The sequence below is a fragment of the Phoenix dactylifera genome, chromosome 1 (genome assembly GCF_009389715.1).
Source record: "Phoenix dactylifera cultivar Barhee BC4 chromosome 1, palm_55x_up_171113_PBpolish2nd_filt_p, whole genome shotgun sequence".
Classification (NCBI taxonomy): domain Eukaryota; kingdom Viridiplantae; phylum Streptophyta; class Magnoliopsida; order Arecales; family Arecaceae; genus Phoenix; species Phoenix dactylifera.
In genome coordinates, this window is record NC_052392.1 from 32,253,750 (window position 1) to 32,272,760 (window position 19,011).

Sequence of the window (19,011 nt, forward strand, 5' to 3'; positions counted from 1 at the left end):
TATGATGCAGGAAAACAGAACGTCTTGTACCTTGGTTTATCACTCTGTTACCAACCTGCTGCCGTTGCCCGTCAACATTGAAGTACCCGTATGACTGATGCATGAGAGAGTCCTCTTTGTTTGCTTGAAAACTTGGCAACTTTGACTGATAAGATACTGATGGCCCCGTAAGCAATATCATTTTTTTAAAAAAATTTATTCTCTCTTTTGTTGAGTAATCACTACCTTCTGTTATTAATGTCAGGAGCATGCACCCACACATCCATTTTTTAGCCGCTTGATTTGGACAAAGAAAACCATCTTACAATCACCACCATTTGGATACTGAACCATCTTATAATCATTCTTTGGGATGGCAATCTTGCAATGATGGGAATAATCAATCATGTGAATACACAAAATATAGGAGGTATGAATCAACCTCATCCTACAAGAAAACCCTGTTAGTTCTCAAGTTTCTATCATTTCTATCCTAACCTCATCCTTCGTGATCATTACAAAACTTTTATGATAAGAGGTTTGATTTAGACCAGATATGTGAAAATCAGGGACTGTGCGCTAAGCTATGTGCACAAACTTGCATGTTGCCTTCACCTTATACTTCACCATCCTGCTATTCTGAAATTTTTGCTCCGATTTGCATTCCACAAAACTGGCAATGAAATGTGATCATTTCAGCCACTATGCTTCATATACTTTGTTCAACCACTGTGGATGAACAACGCGCTATTTTCCTCCCCTGAACTTTGCTCTGAACTACATAGCATAAAGCCAGCCTCCACCATCTGCTTGTGAAAACTAGCAATTCAAGCTAATGGCGAAAAGCTTGTCAGGGAAGATCTGTGGGGTCGGGTCCGACGAGTTCTGTAACACATTTTCCTGACATATTTACATTGGCAATCTGGTACTCTGATATGACACTTCAAGGAGCTCACGGAAATTCCACCTTTCATGTTGCCATGCCCAAGTCGAAGGAATGACTACCATGCTGCTGATACTGATATTGATACATAAATGCCGAATGATGAGAAACAAAATCCGGAGGTGGACTTTGTGCTGGGTTAATTGAAAAAATATGTTGATTCCAGAACATCTTTCAAATCAAAATCTCCCCGCTCTGGCAATGGTCGGAAACTTAGTGAAGGGAAAGATTGCTGAAAGCTCTCTAGCAACTGCACAACAGAAAGAGACACATCAGAGGTATGCAGGCATGTGCTTGGTAAGAACTGTTAAAACAATCATGTAAATAGGCAACTGAACCTCAGTAAATCCATTTTCTCTTGGTCATTTACATGTAAATATTTTTGAGAGAAAAGATTGGAAAATTATTCATTTAAAGGTTGTACTGCTAAAAAATTTTCTATAGGTAGCATCAGTCATGAGGAAATGTGAATAAATAAGGCAGTAGAGTATGAAAAACCTCTAGTCCAAGGGACATCGAGCTTGCACTTCAGCATCAAATGCAGTACAGCTCAATTTTGAGACATGCTAGGAGCATGACACATGTTCCAATTAACATACAAATGAACAAGTCCCAGGAACCATGCAGTCCAACTATATTGCATTCATATCAAGTGAAAGATTTTTTTCCCACTTAACATTGGACCAGCCACACTGTACCAGCTCTTAGAAGTTCACATTGTTATATGGAAATTTTCATTTTTGAAAGTTATGATGCAAAGAAATTGGGCTATTTCTTTCTCACTTTTTGAGGGGTGTATGTGTAGATTAGGCATGCTGGGTGGAGGGATTGGGATGGGAGGTGGGCGGAGGAGGGAGGGGTTGTAAATGTAATATAACACTTTAAATAAGACTGCAAGTGGGAATGGTTACTAGATCTAAATATGTAGGACGCTGGATTAGCTGATTATATTTGGATAGTACTTTTTAAATTTGAGAAAATCATCTGTTCGAGCTTGTTGACTTCTATTTAGTTCTTAATTCTTTGAGTCGCATGGGCTTAAAAGCAAACCTTAGATGTAGAGCTATCTTAGTACTTGTATGCATGAAGCCTTAAGAGTTGGTGCTGGTTTTTAAAGTTGCAAAGTAGAGGCACTTAATTCTAAGGCTCCATCTATAGTTGTTTCTAAGCTTGATAAACTAAAAAATAGATCTTTTTTAGGAAAAATAAATTAGGTACTAAAGTGAAAATGATATTATTTATTTATTTGATAGGGGTATGGAAGCATGAAGAGAAAATGATTGGTTTATTATAATATTAAGGGTTTGAGAGAGACAGGTAGGACTTCCCCATTCTCAGAGTTCTAGCTGTAATTTAGATGGATCACAAAAGAAGATGTTGAATGGTAAATATTACAGGGGTAAGAAGGGCTTGAACCAAAGCAAGGATAGGCTAGTCTATGAAATCCTGGAAAAAATTTGGACATTCAGTTGATAGTGTATGTGTTTGCTGTCGAGAGGAAATGGTGAAAGAAGGTTTTGCATAGATATATTATCTTCAAATTGTCAGATTTTTTTTTCCTTGATTGTTGCTTGCAATTAGGGACCATGGGTGAGAAATTTTGGTAGAGATGGACTATTCTGTGCTGTCTTTATGAGGAACCTTCTTAAGCAGCAGATTCAGGCAAAAGGAGTAGCATTGGTTCATCCTAGATAACTACAGTAGATGATGGAATCAGTAATCAGACATTTCACACATCAAAGGTCAAAGGTCTTCTTCCTCTCGTGTCCTAACTATCCTACCCAAATGTTTCCACTCCCAAAGCGAGAAACTCACTACAGAAGTTAGTGCTCTTTCTGTTGCACAGAGGATGTAACCATGGAAAATCTTCTACTTTGTTCAGCTTCATCAGATTTAAGGATGCATTTTCAAGATGTGGCTCAATTATAATTCCTCCTGAATGTCTTGTGACTTTAGGCTTGGACTTTCCCCTCTTGTATTTTGAAGGTGGTTTCTGATTGGAGTCCTGGGCTCGGTCATTATCATAGGTGGTGTGGAAGAACAAGATGGTCTCTAGAAATTTTACATGGATTCGGATTGTACTTGGGGCAGAAATGTTGCCTGTTTTGGTATTTGGACATGCAAGGATGTTCTTAATTTTTGCTAAAGAATTTTGTACTTTGTTTCTTGTCCCTGTATTAGGAGTTTCCTTTTATTAACTTTGCTTCATTGTTTTGTATTTTACCTACCTCATTCTTCTATTGAGAGGGTAAGTGTTGATTTACTCTCTTCAATATAATATAATTTGATGCTTCTTGTAGTAAACACATGAAAGGGAAAAAAGCAACTGCAAGTCTCCTAGATAGAAATAATATTGATCTTAAGTAAGTTCCTGAAAGATACTTTACATTTTCTAGTATTGGTATCTCATAGAGTTCCACAAACTTTTCTCGGAGTATTCTGTTCATCTCGTCAACATCACAAGCATGTGTCCAATATGAATCATGGACTCCTGCAATTGGGAGAAAAAAGTGGCTTGAGACAAAAATAACACTCATTTCGGTTAACACGACTCGAGAATATAATATCAGCAGAAAACAGGCTACCTGCAAAATTCAATCCTGCTCTTTTGCAGGCAACTGCGCTCATCATCATATGGGACCCATCAAGGGAGTGTACAAAGTTTGGAGGAAAAGCTGTCCTTTGCCTCTTTACCATGATCTACATATTAAACAGATAGGATGCAGGTTTTAAAAAATTTAAGCTGATGTCAGATTAACACTTCGGAATAAGGCATAGGTGCCAAAATAAGATCTCTACAAGTGGATTGGTAAGAAAAAGGAAGCTTCATAAAGAGCAGTGGCCTACCTTGTCAGTTTCCCGTTGTAAGCTTAAAACTTGAAGAGAAGTTTTAATCTTCACAGAAGAGAGAGAGAGAGAGATGTCAGTTTCTTGTTTATGCAAAATCTGACACATGAATTAAGGGCAATCGAAATAATTAGCGCTTACAATGTGCCTCCCTAATTTGCGATATGGTTGAACAACTGGCAGTCCAAGTGGTGTCGTCCATCTCACAGCATGATTTTCTGAAGCAATCACCTGTTAAACTCAGTTTTAGTTTTGTTATGGTTACAAAAGTCAAGCTAAACATTCAACAAGAAAGTTTGTCTGAGCAAAACACTTGGAAAAGAAGCGTAGCTTGATAGAAAACAATACAGTATGGGCTGATGTTCTTTGCATAGGTTACATAAAACTTTTTTCAAATGGAAAATATTACAGTCTAGATGTTATAAAAGAACAATGATTAGAAACATTCAGTTTTAAGCAAAAACATATAGAATTCGTAAGGATACATAGTTACACATACGAAAAATAGGCACAATGATGAGTACATGAATAAAGGCTGACATCTTTCACCAGGCATTGATGGAGACAAAGGAGACAGTAAGGGAAGGTCTGGCACTTCCTGGAGGATCAGAAATATGATGACGATGGGAATGGAGGAGAAACTATAGGTGGCTGGCAGTGGAAACAATTAGGGGGAGTTGAACTGGACAACAGGGTGAAGGAAAGAATTAGAGGGAGTTGAACTGGACAACAGGGTGGGTGGTGGGTGGAGGGACAGTGAGAGAATTACTTGGCTGTGATTATTCTAAGCCACTAGCTCTTGTGATTCCATCATTATTTGGTGGTAGGTTGCACCGAAACAATTTAGCCAAAATCATGTTGCTTGTTTTGTTGCAGTATGCCAAATGCCAAATATAGTCAATCAAACAATTGGAAATTGCACCCAATCCAGTTACATAATTAATAGGCCTGATGTGATTTTCAAAGGTGAGTGGTTTTTGAAAGTGACAATAGTGCATGGTGAACTATGGTCAACCATGGATTAACAGTCTTTAACTGCATGTGGTCAGTTACTCTAAAACTAAACATGGTCAATTTCAACTTCTAGTAAGCAACTTCCAAGCTTTTAACTGCAATTGCTCCTGAAAATGGGAGATGAGATAATTGTAAGTGAACTACAGAACCACTTACTTAGACCCAAACACCTAGAAATGGACTACTAGCATGACTGTAGCTTCACGGTCAATATTCCTGCAACTGAACTCATATCTACATTAGATCTCCATCTGGAAGTTCTCCACCCCCAACTATCAGGGTTGGCTTTATGGAAAATATACTCATATAATATCTATCTCATACAAATCAAGTCGACAAAAAGACAAACCTTTGCACAGTCCCCAAGCCAGCTCATGATACTACGCGCAGCTTGAAACATCTCTCCTAGAGCAGTCAAAGTAGTCTGCACATCAACAGAACAAGAAGATTATTTCCCAATAACATATGAAAAAACTGCCAGTGCCAGATATTCCATGCAATACTTATAATAATATAAGTTACTCAACAAGCACTCAGAGATAGCACTGTCCCATTCATTACTTTAGCTGCATAACAAGATGCTCTGAATAACTCCAAATCGTCTGTAATAGCACCCCGTTCTTTCAACCTTCTTTTTATTTGCTCACGAGCACCAACATAAGTAACACCATACACAGATGTCATTACAGTCTGCTTGACCAACTTCCTGTCCACCTAGAATTGATTGAAGACAAACAATTAGCAAAGAACATTGCCATTTACTTTTCATATACTTATCCAATAGAAAAGAGTAATCAAGGAAATGTTTTTAAAAATTTCTTATCAATCTTCTCTATATAAAAAAATATTTACTGTCACATAGTTCTATTTTAGGATCAGCAACTAAACTGTATCGACATGAGGAGAAACCGGCATGTACTAATTATCCTATAAAGTATACAACTAGGAAAAATTACCAAGAACTATCAAATTTGCAGCCATTGTTCGCCGTACCGGCCCAAACCGGACTATACAGGGCATACCGCACTGTACCGATTCGGTACCGATATCCGATACAAGAGGCATACCGACACTCGGTACGTTGAAAAGATCCCGTACCGTACCATACTGACACAGTGCTAGTGTAGCATAGGTACCAGGTCCGGTATCGAGACAACGAAAATTATTTGTAGCTAAACCATATCTAAAACAGCTAAGCCATGAATAACTGCATAATATAACATGATATGGTAGACATAGAAGACCATTACATGAGCTCATGGATATGTGTCCAACATGAGAACTTCCCAAATCAGGTCGCATCTATAGGGGGATTATATATGCAGACAAACACAGAGCTACAGATCATTTATCTTATGTCCTGGTTTCACTCTGACTCAAATATGTATTAGATGCACATGTCAGGCTCGGTGACATAGAGAATTCTTTCCACCAAGTCATACATAATATTGCAATGTAAGATGATGGGAAAAAAAAAGAGAGAAATTAAACACACCAATTTAACAAAAGCAAACCATAAAAAAGCTCTATGGTACCACCAAAAAATATTGTATGATGAAAAAAAAAATCCACTACATTCAATCTAGTACTAAACATACAATAGGAGTCTGGCTTATCTACGCATGGTTGCTTTGGCTTGCACTAAAACTTCAATCTACTTTGCAATATTTTTGAAATACTTTGAGACCTCAAAATTGTAAATCAAGGGGAAAAAGGAGGAAACACCAGATTCTGACCTGATCAATTAATAGTCTAGCATGCAATGCATTTGGCTCCGTAGCTGGATCTTTCTCAGCATCTTTCTGCATGATTTCACGTACTCTAAATGAAAAAAAAAATCAATATTCATTGTCTCAAATTCTGTTGAAAGAGTAAATATAGTAAAACTGCTATCAGATTCAAATTATTAGCAAATGCCGAATAGTCAATGTCTTATAGATTTAATTAACATCTAAAATGCATATATTTACCCATACATCAACAATTTTAGCCACATATGCAGTTATTATATAACTATCATTCTTAGTACAAATCCTGATATTATATAGTACATGTTCTGTAGCATAAATGCAAGCAAGTGTAAATTGATGTTCAGCACTTCAGTCTGTCAATGATTTGTTAATTTTATGTAAATAAACCTGGGAAAAGCATTAGCAATATGAAAGATTAGGGAAGCACCAAATGCATGTTTACACATCCTTCTATTAATGTGAAGTGGAACCATTTGCAAGGGGCTGTTGGATTTTAAGGCTTTGCAATACCGTTGAGTTCTTTCAGATACTAAGCGGGGGTCCTAAACCGCTAAATTCCAATTTTTTAAAGATTTCAGAAGTGAGATTATTGACCCTTAGTTCATAGACATAGAGGTCAACCATAAACAGAATACTGTACGAGGGCAGATCCTTACACATAATTAATAGTATTAGAAGGAAGAAATGAAAACAAAATATCCATCAATACAAATCTGCAAGAGCAACCTAAAATTTATCCCACGGAACAAGGTATAAGTTCCCATGACTCATCAAAGGCCTCTTCCAAAGTTGCAAACTGCAACCTAAATTTAAGGCTTAAGTTTTGCCTAAACTCCACAACTGAAACCTAAACATTTTGGTTTTGATAGGTCGATCGAAAACTTGGATAATTTTAGAAATTTGACAAAATATTTTTGTAAGCTTAGATTCATTGTACTTACTTTTGGTTCAATTCTTTGATTTTGTAATGTTCAGAAACGTTTTGTTTTCATTAGATTTTTTTTCTTTTTTTCTTTTTTTTGGTAAATTTTAAGAAGATCTGGGAGCACCATACAAGGTTTTAAAAAGTGAAATTTTTGGCGTACATTTGGCTACATAACTTAAACAGTACTTGCATTTAGATTGCCTCACATTAGATTGCCATCGAAAAAATAATATGATGTATTACATTTTAAACATGTTTTTTCAACATTATGTTTTAAATAATTGTTTAGAAGTCTTAGTAGAAAACTACTAAGACAATACATTTAAAGGTCCAAGCAGTATAATATACTTTCTTGATGCCAGTGGGCACTTTGGTGGCCAGGGCTATAGCATGGTGGAGAGAAATACATTTTCTTTATAGCCATCTATCTTATGTATGCCCATCCAAATAATAGTTCATGACATGAGAAGTGCACCTATTGTGTACCAAGTGTATCATGTGTATGTATATATAAATACATAATCAACTTCAGACTTCAAGTTAGGCCAACATCAACACACTGAAAAATCTGATTAAAGTGGAGGTTTGGCTTGGCCAGAAGCCTGAATTGCCTCCTATCTAGTAAGGCAAGGGCCAAGGCATATCTGACAGGCCTCAGGCTAGCCTGAAGCCATTACTCGAGCTTTCATGGATCTATAACCCTTACAGGTTTCAAAACAAAATCACTATAAATTTTTCAGGGCATATCATAGTGATCCCGAATGGTACTGGTATGATATAGGGGCTTGGTGTGCCTTAGTACCTACAAATTGTATAGCTGCTGTGCCAACTTCAATGTCGTACCATGCGCCAGTATGAGGCATACTTTACTGACCCTACCCATGGCGGTAAGCTATTGGAATGGGGTATGAGACTTAAAACACTGGTACCAACATACTAGGAGAAAGATTTCTTTTATGTCAGATCATGAGTAAATTTCTCATTCCATTAGCCAATGTGGTATATTTAGTTCTACTAGTTTCCAGTCAGCATATTTGTCATTGGTCTAATAGGCTAGTCAGGACAGTTATCTGAGTTACCATGATTTCATTCTTGTCCACAAAACCCTGAATACATAGAACTGAAGTTCCACAGCAAGGCAGCAGCTTAGAGATGTCCTAGGTTTTTTGCTTTGCACTACCACCTTGTTGATGGCACAATAGAGACTCATATGATCAAATAGCACAGAAAGTGATTAAAAGTGACCCTTCGAATTGCCACATTCACCTCTTGTAGATGATGTCTTTTCAAAGCATTGACCCTTTCTATTTCTTTTGTTAATTGCTTTCTCAGCCTTTGCTTTTTTCTCCTCTTTACCACCCTCAAACAAGTAAGCCTTTGCATTTTTCCCCTTTTCCACCCTCAAACAAGAACGCATACAAATAGAAATATTCGGATAATTAAGTTTTTGTCTAAAGATTCTTCAAGATGGACAATACCTAATGAGAGAAATCCAAGAGCATGTATCTGACACCAATACAATAAGCATATAAATTTCCCTTTGGTAAAATTTAGAAGCCTTTATGACATGATTATACCATGAACATCATGTCTGACAAAAAGCAAACCATTAGAGCTTCTAGTATATAATAAAATGAGATGGACTTTGCTCCTCTTGAGAGGAGATATTATCAACTGTGACTCCAAAATCAATAATGGGGAGGGCATCCAAATCGAAGATCTATATCACTAATTAATGATCGATTCCATCAAAAATGCCTAAAAACCAAAAATCACTTATTTTGGTGGTCTTCAACCTATGCATTATACAGACAGAAAAATAAATGGTTAAAGCATTTGAGACAGTTTTGCTATGATCTAAGCATTAAAAACTATTGACTTTCAATTTATACATGTTTTAACATGTCTAGGTCATGATCAATAAGATGGATTCTCAACTTAAAAGCTTTATCAAGTATTTTAGTTCAGTAACAAAATGAAAACCTGTCCCTTTTTTGAGTCCATATGATGCATAAATTAGAGAAGATCAAAAGTTATGATTTTTTGATTTCTAAGCACTCTTAGAAATATAGATCATGATCAATGATGTGGATCTTCAATTTGGGTTCCTTATTATTGATTTTGGAGTCAGGAGTAGATATCCTCTTCTCTTGCAAGAAGCAAAGTCCACCTCTAGTAAGAATTGCTCCAGAAATCTTGATAACTAAATAAGTTACCCAGATATTCCCACATCTACAAACTCATGAATTAAAGCAAGACTTGGTAAAGGAGTTGCATATTATAATAAAACAACATACCTAGCAGCTATTCCTGAGTAAACATCAGCAGGCTTCTCTCCAGCAACCAAGTTTACAGAGATAGCCCCTAACTAGACATAGACAAAGACAGAAAGAAAGTAAATTTAAAAATAGAACAATATAATCCTAACCAATGCATAGTAGTTAAGGCATAAGGAAAAAAAAAGAGAATACTATTTTCAAGTAAGATTATTCATCACATGGACCACTGCAAAACTAGTATGTTGAAAAGGCAATCTAAATATTTATTTATTAGATTTTTTTGGGGGGTAAATGCAATATAGATAAGGTTTCTTCATTATTTGAGAGGATACATCTACTTTACTATATTCAGAAAATACTTACAGTAAGCAAAATTAGGACATGGAGGACTTCCTCCTTACATGTGTGCTAAGGGCACAAGCATCATACAAAATGTAGTGGGAAGAAAACCTTTTTTCTGCCTCTTCATGAGTCGTTAGATCTCTCTCCCTCACCCTTAAGACACCATTTTTAGTCAAGTGGAGGAGAATAGTTCACAAAACACATGCACATCACCTTTCAATAATGCAAACTCTCAAACATATAATTATTATACTGAAGCAAGAAGACTAAAGAGTTAAAAGAAGTAATTATAGAACTTATCAATGCCAACGATCTTTTGTCTTAGTTCACCCTTATTGACTGGCAAAATTGGGTAAAAAGCAGTAAAAAAAATAACTATTCTTGTAGCCACCACTAATTTTTCCTAGTTACCATTCCTACAGCGCTTTGTTATTGCAAGCTGAAGAAGCGAATTATCAGGAAAAGGAGAGTGCCACTGTGAATTCCAAAAGCAAAAGCAAGTTGTATCCTAAACTGGCCTCCGTACCAAGCGTACTGACACTATAATAGGATGGTACCAGTACGGGGTCCAATACCGAGATGGTGAACCTTGATCACAATAATTATAATAAGCTAGTGGCAAATTATATAGTAAAAGGGAGAAAAAAATCACAAAGTTTACATATAATCGTCCATGAGTATTATGCATCCTAAGGCCCACGAATGGAAAGGATATATCAAGGCCTGTTGCTACTAGATTTGTGATTAATTTTATTTCTTTCCAAAGTATGCTTGAACAACAAGAAACACTTGGAAGAATGTTGATGTCTACTGACTAGGTAAAATGTCAATACTCAAAGCTAACAGAGGGTATACTAGTGGAAGATATCTTTGTAGATAACAAATTTTGACAAAAGGTATAACTTATAAAATTAAATAGACAACTTAAAAGTCAGTTGAGAGAAGTCCCTTCTGAGGTTGATAGTGACAACCCTACCAAGGGAGGTGTTTTGATGAACTGACTGAAGGAACGAAAGCAGTTAAAAAGGTTCCTGATAATGCAACATGCTTCTATTTTTTAAGTATTATAGATGATTGTTGGGATTCACAACTTCATCATCATCCTCATCATCTTTTATAGTCACATACTTCTGTGATCCAGATTATTAGAAAGTGTTCCATCTTTTCTTCGGGATGAATTAATATCTTATCTCTCTTTCTTTTCAATATCACCAGTCAAGAACTTAAAAAAATTCCTCTAACACAAGTCAAACTTCAACAGATTAATAATCAATACCAGAAAGAATTGCTGATTAATTATCGAGACTGTAACTAAGAAATATTGTCACCTTGTCTCTTCCAAGAGCTGCATAGTGCTGAAGACCATTACATGAACCATCCTGAATAAAATGAAATTTTAACAGTTAAATACCTCCATTTAATAACATTAAGATGGTAATAAAAGCTTCCACATGACCTGATATGCAACAAGAATGTTGGACTAATTTGTAAATACGACTGGCCAGGGTATGCAAGAAACCAGCATAGGTCTAATTTGTAAGTAAGGAAGACTGCCTAGGATAAGTGAGAAACCAACAAAGTGCTCCAAATCCAAGGCTGTCCCGTTTTTCAGACCTTTTAGTGGATTTTTTTAATCCTCTCCTTCTCTCTATCTCCAAAAATGGAATACAATATTTCCAGGTTAAAGGAAGTTTGGTCTGCCTTGTTGGGGATATTTGAAGTTTTCTTTGGGGGGTTGCACTATGAGAGCGCTGACATATAATTCTCTCACTACATTAGAGGAAGGGAACTTGTCAGTCATACAAGTGTCCTGATTATTCACAATTTTACTCAATATTTTATATTTTCAGAACTTGATGTTTAACATGTTTAATAATAATGATTTTCAAACTATTTATTAGAAAAAACTCAATAATAATGATTGTCAAACTAATTTTCTGCAAAATTTCTACTTCATACACATGTTCCTTTTTTTGTGCAATATCTGTCACAAATATTCAGCTGGAAGCAATAATTTTGAATTAAGGATCAACAGGACAAGAGCAGCAAAAGCAAAATAAACAATAAAAGGAAAAAGGACATCCTCAAAGGAAGGCTGAGAAGTAGACCAATTTCAATTTGGATTTGTGCATTATTCTCATTACTGTTGGTTGAGCAAAGACTGCTGGAACAAAATGATGAGTAGACCAAGAACCCTTTTGATGCACAAACATTGTTTTTATGCAAATTGAACATACCCTGGATAATAGCATCACTGTTTGATAATGTAACATTAATAGGGCTAAAATAGTCAGTTTTTGGTGCATCATAAATGATATCTCAGACACTAATCCACCCATGTATGCTCTAATTATCCTCAGCAATATTCATACATTTGAGCATGCACACAGAAAAACATGCAAACACGTCTCTCCTCTGAGATTCCCATAAAAATGGCCGAGTTTAGAAAACCCAGATGCTCACAATAACTGGGCCATACCCAAAACCTGTGAGCTAACAAGAGCATTAAGACAACCCAAAAGTTCATTAAAGAAGGTCATATTCATTAACAAGCTCTACATGATTGACTAATCTGAAAAGCAGACCTGAGAAGAGAGAAGCACTCGAGCATCTCTGGAAGTAAAAGAACAGTTGCCACAATTCTGTTTTGTTGAAAACACTCTCTCCCTTTGTTTGCTTATGAATGATACAGGGATAGCCCCATTCATGGGTATAATTATTAGGAGGAGGGAGATCAACTGCAGTTCAGCAGCTCACATGCTGGCAACTGACTTAGACCTAGGATTGGGTTTTGAAAACATGACTTCCCCTGCTTCATATAGGGGCTAATAAAAATCCTAATATTTTCTATTTGATAAAATATGACCAATTTATTTTCTTTTAAAATCACTTGGGGAGTCGATTACAATGTCACAGCCCACATGCTAGCAATGGACTTAGACCTAGGAATTGGGTTTTGAAGACATGACTTTCCCTGCTTCCTAAAAAGATCCAACTGAAAATCCTAAGCTTTTCTATTGATAAAATAGGCCCAATTTTGTTTCTTTTAAAAACACCCGCATTGATATCAAGCACCACTGAGAGCTATTTTTAAAACTTTCCAAGCACCTGATGCACAGGGATGTGTGAAATTGTAGACTCTGGTGATGAGCTCCTTAATGCTTCTGCAAGATTGATGCAAACAGCCAAGCACTGAAATGGATCTTCTGCACCTAACCACCACCTTCTTCCTTCCAATGGTCTATCTGCTGAGTCAAATATGTCATCCAAGTGGTTCTCAGTAAATGCTATCCGGCCATCATATGATAGCTTGTCCACACCGCCAGCATACAAATTTGCCAAATGTATCTTCAGCCAGCGCAAGCCTGATTTTCCCAACGGACGCCCCTCTGCAAACTCTAAGATTCCTCGGCATAAATCCGAACCAAGATGATTTAGATATGGGTGCATGGGGTATGCACGGCCTCTAAAGTCTAGGTTGTGTGGATAGTAGAAGCCCTCCTCATCTTTCATTTTTCTGGCTACCTGTTCTCAAATACAAACAGTTGGTGTAATATTTCACTTCAGGCCTCTATCATAATGAATAAATGAATTATGATTCTGCAATGGTATCAAGATGAAAATCCTTACAGCAAGTTTGATTTCCACATCACATCGCTGAGAATGCCTTTCACTATTTTCCTTCTTCACTGATTTTAGTTTCCATTTCCACTTCCTTATTTCAGCACCATCTTCAGTTTCTGGCTTCTCTGGGAGCGGAATCTACAATGCAGAAGGATTAGAGAAAAATGATTGGATGCCAAGAAAACAAGTACCAAGCTACAAAAATGGCCTAAATTCAAGTCAAAAGTATATTACAGTATAAAAGATTTTGATTAACTATAGAACATTACATTCAACAAAAAATAGATTCAACTCACATCATCACGATCAACCAAGTTGGCAAGACGACCGCCGCTAGACCACATTCTGTCTACAATACTAAGTACTCTTTTGTTGACCCTCCATTTGGTATTGCCAAGTGTATCCAGGGCCTAGAGAATATTAAATGATAATTCAGAAAACGAATTAACAGCCGGAAAATAATTAACTTTCAATCAGAAACATGTGCAAAGCCTGAATGGTGCTGAATTAGGTTACTGACTTGAAATACAGGCACCATGTAATTACAAGAAAGTCTCAAAATTCCAAAGTTTAGAAGGCATGGATTATATTACGCATATGCATGTGTAGATGGGAAAAAAAAGCAATAGAAATGTGAAAATGCAATACCTTTATGGCTGCATAATCAAATAAACTAAATACCATAAGGCATAAGTTATGCACCCAAAGCAGAAAAAAATCTATAAAGAGGATCTAACTGGCTTGAAAATGATTACACAGATGGAGAAAAACAAAGTATAAACATAAATTATAAATTTACATACCATTCAACCAGAAGAATGAAAATGCAAGATTTGCTAAAAAGAATCAGGAGGGGAAAATCAAGAGATGCAATACATACATACATACATACATACATACATACATACATACATATATATATATATATATATATATATATATATATATATATATATATATATATATATATATATAGATATATAGATATATATATAGATATAGATATGCATGCATATATACACACATACACACATATACATACATATATATATATATGGATACATACATACATACATATATATGGATACATACATACATACATATATATATATATACATATATATACATATATATATATATATATATATATATATATATATATATATATACATACATACATATATACATATATATACATATATACACACATATATACATATATATACATATATATATATATACACACATATATACATATATATACATATATATATATATACACACATATATACATATATATACATATATATATATATACACACATATATACATATATATACATATATATATATATCTACATATATACATATATATACATATATATACATATATATATATATATATATATATATATATATATATATATATATATATATATATATATATATATATATATATATATATATATATATATATATATATATATGAGGAGAACACACTTGCTGATTAATGATTATATACTATCAGGAAATTGGGAATACAAAGTACCACTATAAATTTTACTGAGTAATAGTACTCAAAGATGATGCGATCAATGTAAGATGACAAACCTCAAAAACCAATTGCAATTGCTTCCTTGGAGCCCTTTTAACTGCCTCACGTTGCTGTCTTGATCCATGTGTACGCATGAGATATGATGGTAAAAACAAATGTGCTCCTTTGTCATATCTGTCAATGATTGAACGGTAATACTGAAAAAATATATGTGTGTATATATATATATATATATGATAATCATGCTCCTAGACTAAATTCATGAGAAGTTGCATGGTGTGGGATGGTATCAAATTGGTGTTGCTAATTTCTGGTGAATCCTAGTGAGATATCTTACTTATCATTTTGCCAACAACTGGAGCATAGTTGGTTGGCATCTTACTCCTAAGGGCTTCCCCTTCAAGAGGTCCAGGGTTCAAATACTAGGTGTTTCTCTAGAAAATCTTGCTTATCATTTTATTAAAGCACTAAATGATAAATTAGAACGATTTTTTTACACATGATAATTATTAACTCAAAATCAACATTAATTGGGGAAGAGGGATGCAATGACTTATTAGAACTTCAGTAGTTACTCTTGTGATCTAGAATAACATCTGTTAAAAAGCTTAGAAGCAACTAAGTTGTAACTGGAGTTAATAAAAAGGTAAGAACAAATTTCTTGGAATCTCATACCCTTTCCAACTTATAGGGGGAACTAACATTGGCATATATGGGATCACCATGTGTCTTGCCTGTCAAATAAACAGCATTATCTAAGACTCACTCCCAAGCAAGCATTGTCAAAGAGTACACAATGCATAAAATAATATACAGCTAGGTTGGAAAGAGTATGTACTTACAGTTCTATCTAGCCCCTGTCGGACTAATGGATCACACTCAATAAACCCATATCTTCGGCTGATCTTCCTGTTAAACAATGAAACATCAGCAAGTTATACAAAAAAACAGCCGACTACTTAGAACTACGAATTACAATTATGCCAATTTCATACTTTTGTTCATTTTGGACATTTCTGAGTAAGTGTCTAAATGCCGGGCGAATGTCAGGTGGACTATCAGCTAGTTGATTAACAGGAGGCTGTATATAAGCTGTTTCCACCAATAATTCTATCAATCGGCTCCCAACCTAATTAATAATCACAATAAAAAAAAATAGCGGGCACATTAACGTGCAAGAACAAAAGAAAAAGCAGAAGAAAAAGTTGATAAGTAGTTGCAAAAGATGACACAACCTTAGCCCGACTATCCTGACCCCATGGCTTGGAATCATCTTGCCCCTTTACTATTTTTCTTACTTGTTGCAGCTTTTGCTTTTTCATCAAATTTGTAACCTTTTTCCTCAGAAGCTCTTGCTCTTTAGTTATATTATCAACTTCTGCAACTCCACTCTTCTTATTGATGTTGGTCTTTTGCTTTGATTTTTCCAAAAACCTGTGGATCTTAACCTGATTTACACCAACAGCACAGCTATAAAATGTATATATGCCTTGCAGCAGAACAATAAAGAAGAAAGCATAGTTATATTCCAAAAGGAGTCAATAAATGCGACATTTAATAAAAGTAGGGTCGTACCTACAACAAGAACAAAGCGAGAAATTTAACCTAGAAGAGTTCAGCAAAGCAATAAGTAGATATCTATGCTCAAAATATTCAAAAGCTATATAAACTTCAAAGATTAGATCCAACTACACAAAGGCTCACATACTCTGTGATCTTGCAAGCTTCTTTCAATCAATAACTTTCTGAAGGTTCTTAGAATAAGTTGATTAGTTTATGAACAATTGAATAACCATAAAGAAAACATCCTCCCTCCAGGACTAAGACAAGCACAATTCACAACAAGAATATTGAACACATCTTCATGTTCACAGTCTTGTATTGTTTTACCAACCTAAAGAAATTAATGATACATGTTTTGCCATTGGTCATTGATATATTCAATATGGAGAAGATATCCAAGTAGCCGTCACTTATCATGCATACATAATCGCAGATTTAGTAAAATGAAGACACCAATCTCCCCCAACTAAAAAGAAGAAGAGGAAGAGTGAACCATCTATTCAAATTTTCCAGCTAAAAACAAGTGGGAGATGGTAGGTAACATAATTTGGATTGCTGCTCTTACAATGTTAAACATGCAAAAAAAAAAAAAAGAGGCTAAGTTATTTATCTAGCCTCAAGAACAAGAGACATACATCTCAATCTTCCCCTCAAAATCTCTTATGCAAGAGTAAACCATCATGCCTGATAATGAAGAATACAGCAATTCCAGAAATTTCAGAGGTCCAATTTTAAGCAAATGAACAGTATAACTAAAACAACATAAGACAAGATTATTCAAAGAAAATTACATCAAGTAAATCTTACTTACCTCCTGCTCAATGGCTGAACCAACTTGGCATGCAGCCTGCACCACGAGAACACTCCCATTACTGCCCCCAGTCATCAGCAGGCTCATCAGCTTGTGCATAGTGATCACTGCCATCATGTCTGCCGGAAGCTGACCAATGTACGGCCCATACGCCGCACGATTCCTCACATCCCTGCATTTTTCCTGCTCGGCAGCAATTTTATCCCTAAATGGCTCGAACCAACCCAAAAACAAAGATTTCACGTATGGCAAGTTCGGCGCGAGCTTTTGCTCGCACATGTCCTGTAAAAGCTCTTTGTACTCCTTAGCTGCTTGCTCCCAAGCTTCAGTCTCTATCTTTATTTGCCTCTGCCGGAGCTTTGCATACTTTTTGGCACCCATTCCACTCACTTTCTTCGGCTCTTCTAGCTGCGCCTTCTGAGGAAACTCTTGAGAACGATCGCTTACTTTCCAATCTTCAGCTACCTCAACTCTGCTCATCTCTTCCAGCAGGCTTTGGATCTCTTCGATTGAGGAGGCTTCTTCATCCAAGTCGGTAGAAACGACAGCCTCGGCAACGTTAGCATAACCCTTGGAATTTGCCAAGAAACCAGAAAGCTTCCCAATTGAGCAGTTCGAGTACCCAACCGACGGCCAGAGTTCTCCATTGCGGTGAGAACCAATATCACAAAACCGAGAACTGAGAGGCGGTCTGAGGTCCCAGATCCGATTTTTCTCGCACAAGAACGAATCTTGGGAGAAACCCAGGAAGCTGGAGATAGGCCGGAGAGCCGAGAGCGAGCCACCTGCAAAAAAGCGCAGATTCTTCAAGGAATTTGATGCTGTTTGCGCGATAATTCTCCACATATTGCTGGATTTGGGTGAAAAGTGGTCTGTTTCTTTGCGAATTGGCGGAGAGGGGCGGGGTTTAGGGGAATCGACGGGTGGAAAAACGAGGGTTAGATTACAGTTCATTAAAGTTCGAATCTTGGAGGCTGATGAGGAGAGGCGTTGGGAGAGTCGAGCTCATGTGATGACTGATGAGAGAAGACGAAAGGAAAAGTTTGAGACGAAAAAATAAACAAAAAATAGAAATACAGAAAAGAGGGGAATGGATTGGTAATGCCCTTCCAAACCCCTTCTAAACCCCGCATCGTTTTTTTTTTTTTTTTTTTTTTACGAACTTGGGCACGTGCGCACGTGATAGGAGGTATCGTGGACGTCCGTGATTCATGATCAGGTCGGAGATATTTTGTACTACTGCCGCACTTGGTAACCACGCTCCTGATTTTTTTCTTGTCAACGCCTTTTGTTTCTCTTCCCGAGAGCGAGAACGGGAAGGAGATGGACGCATTACTAAAGACGAGGGTATCCACATGATGACGGCAACCGGTGCCGAC

General features: G+C 36.2%; 1 protein-coding gene across 2 annotated transcripts; it reads right to left on the reverse strand.

Annotated features, from left to right (window-relative positions):
* Positions 1-299: 299 nt before the first annotated feature.
* LOC103706594 (DNA-directed RNA polymerase 1B, mitochondrial) lies at positions 300-18,724 on the reverse strand. 2 transcript variants are annotated; one of them, XM_008790743.4, is made up of 19 exons: positions 17,633-18,723; positions 16,494-16,706; positions 16,254-16,387; positions 16,101-16,167; positions 15,934-15,992; positions 15,315-15,432; positions 14,001-14,114; positions 13,711-13,842; positions 13,189-13,605; positions 11,409-11,459; positions 9,757-9,827; positions 6,520-6,604; positions 5,345-5,497; positions 5,133-5,207; positions 3,911-4,000; positions 3,770-3,817; positions 3,508-3,622; positions 3,310-3,413; positions 300-1,172 (listed from the first exon to the last, which is right to left on the reverse strand). In XM_008790743.4, exons 1-19 carry the CDS (start codon positions 18,584-18,586, stop codon positions 1,062-1,064), a joined length of 3,111 nt encoding a protein of 1,036 aa, XP_008788965.1. In that variant the 5' UTR covers positions 18,587-18,723; the 3' UTR covers positions 300-1,061. The 2 variants fall into 2 exon arrangements, 1 of the variants encoding a protein (XP_008788965.1); XR_603995.4 differs by lacking the exons at positions 300-1,172; positions 3,310-3,413; positions 3,508-3,622; positions 3,770-3,817 and adding an exon at positions 4,940-5,005 and having other exon boundaries at positions 17,633-18,724.
* Between the last annotated feature and the right edge of the window lie 287 nt (positions 18,725-19,011).

Excerpts from the sequence above, each read along its gene's own strand:
- LOC103706594 (XM_008790743.4), bottom strand. The coding sequence starts at position 18,586 with ATGAACTGTAATCTAACCCTCGTTTTTCCACCCGTCGATTCCCCTAAA. Across the intron at positions 9,828-11,408 it reads CAGCTCTTGGAAGAGACAAG|TTAGGGGCTATCTCTGTAAA; the intron begins GTGACAATATTT and ends GTCTATGTCTAG. Across the intron at positions 6,605-9,756 it reads TACTCAGGAATAGCTGCTAG|AGTACGTGAAATCATGCAGA; the intron begins GTATGTTGTTTT and ends TTTTTCATTTAG.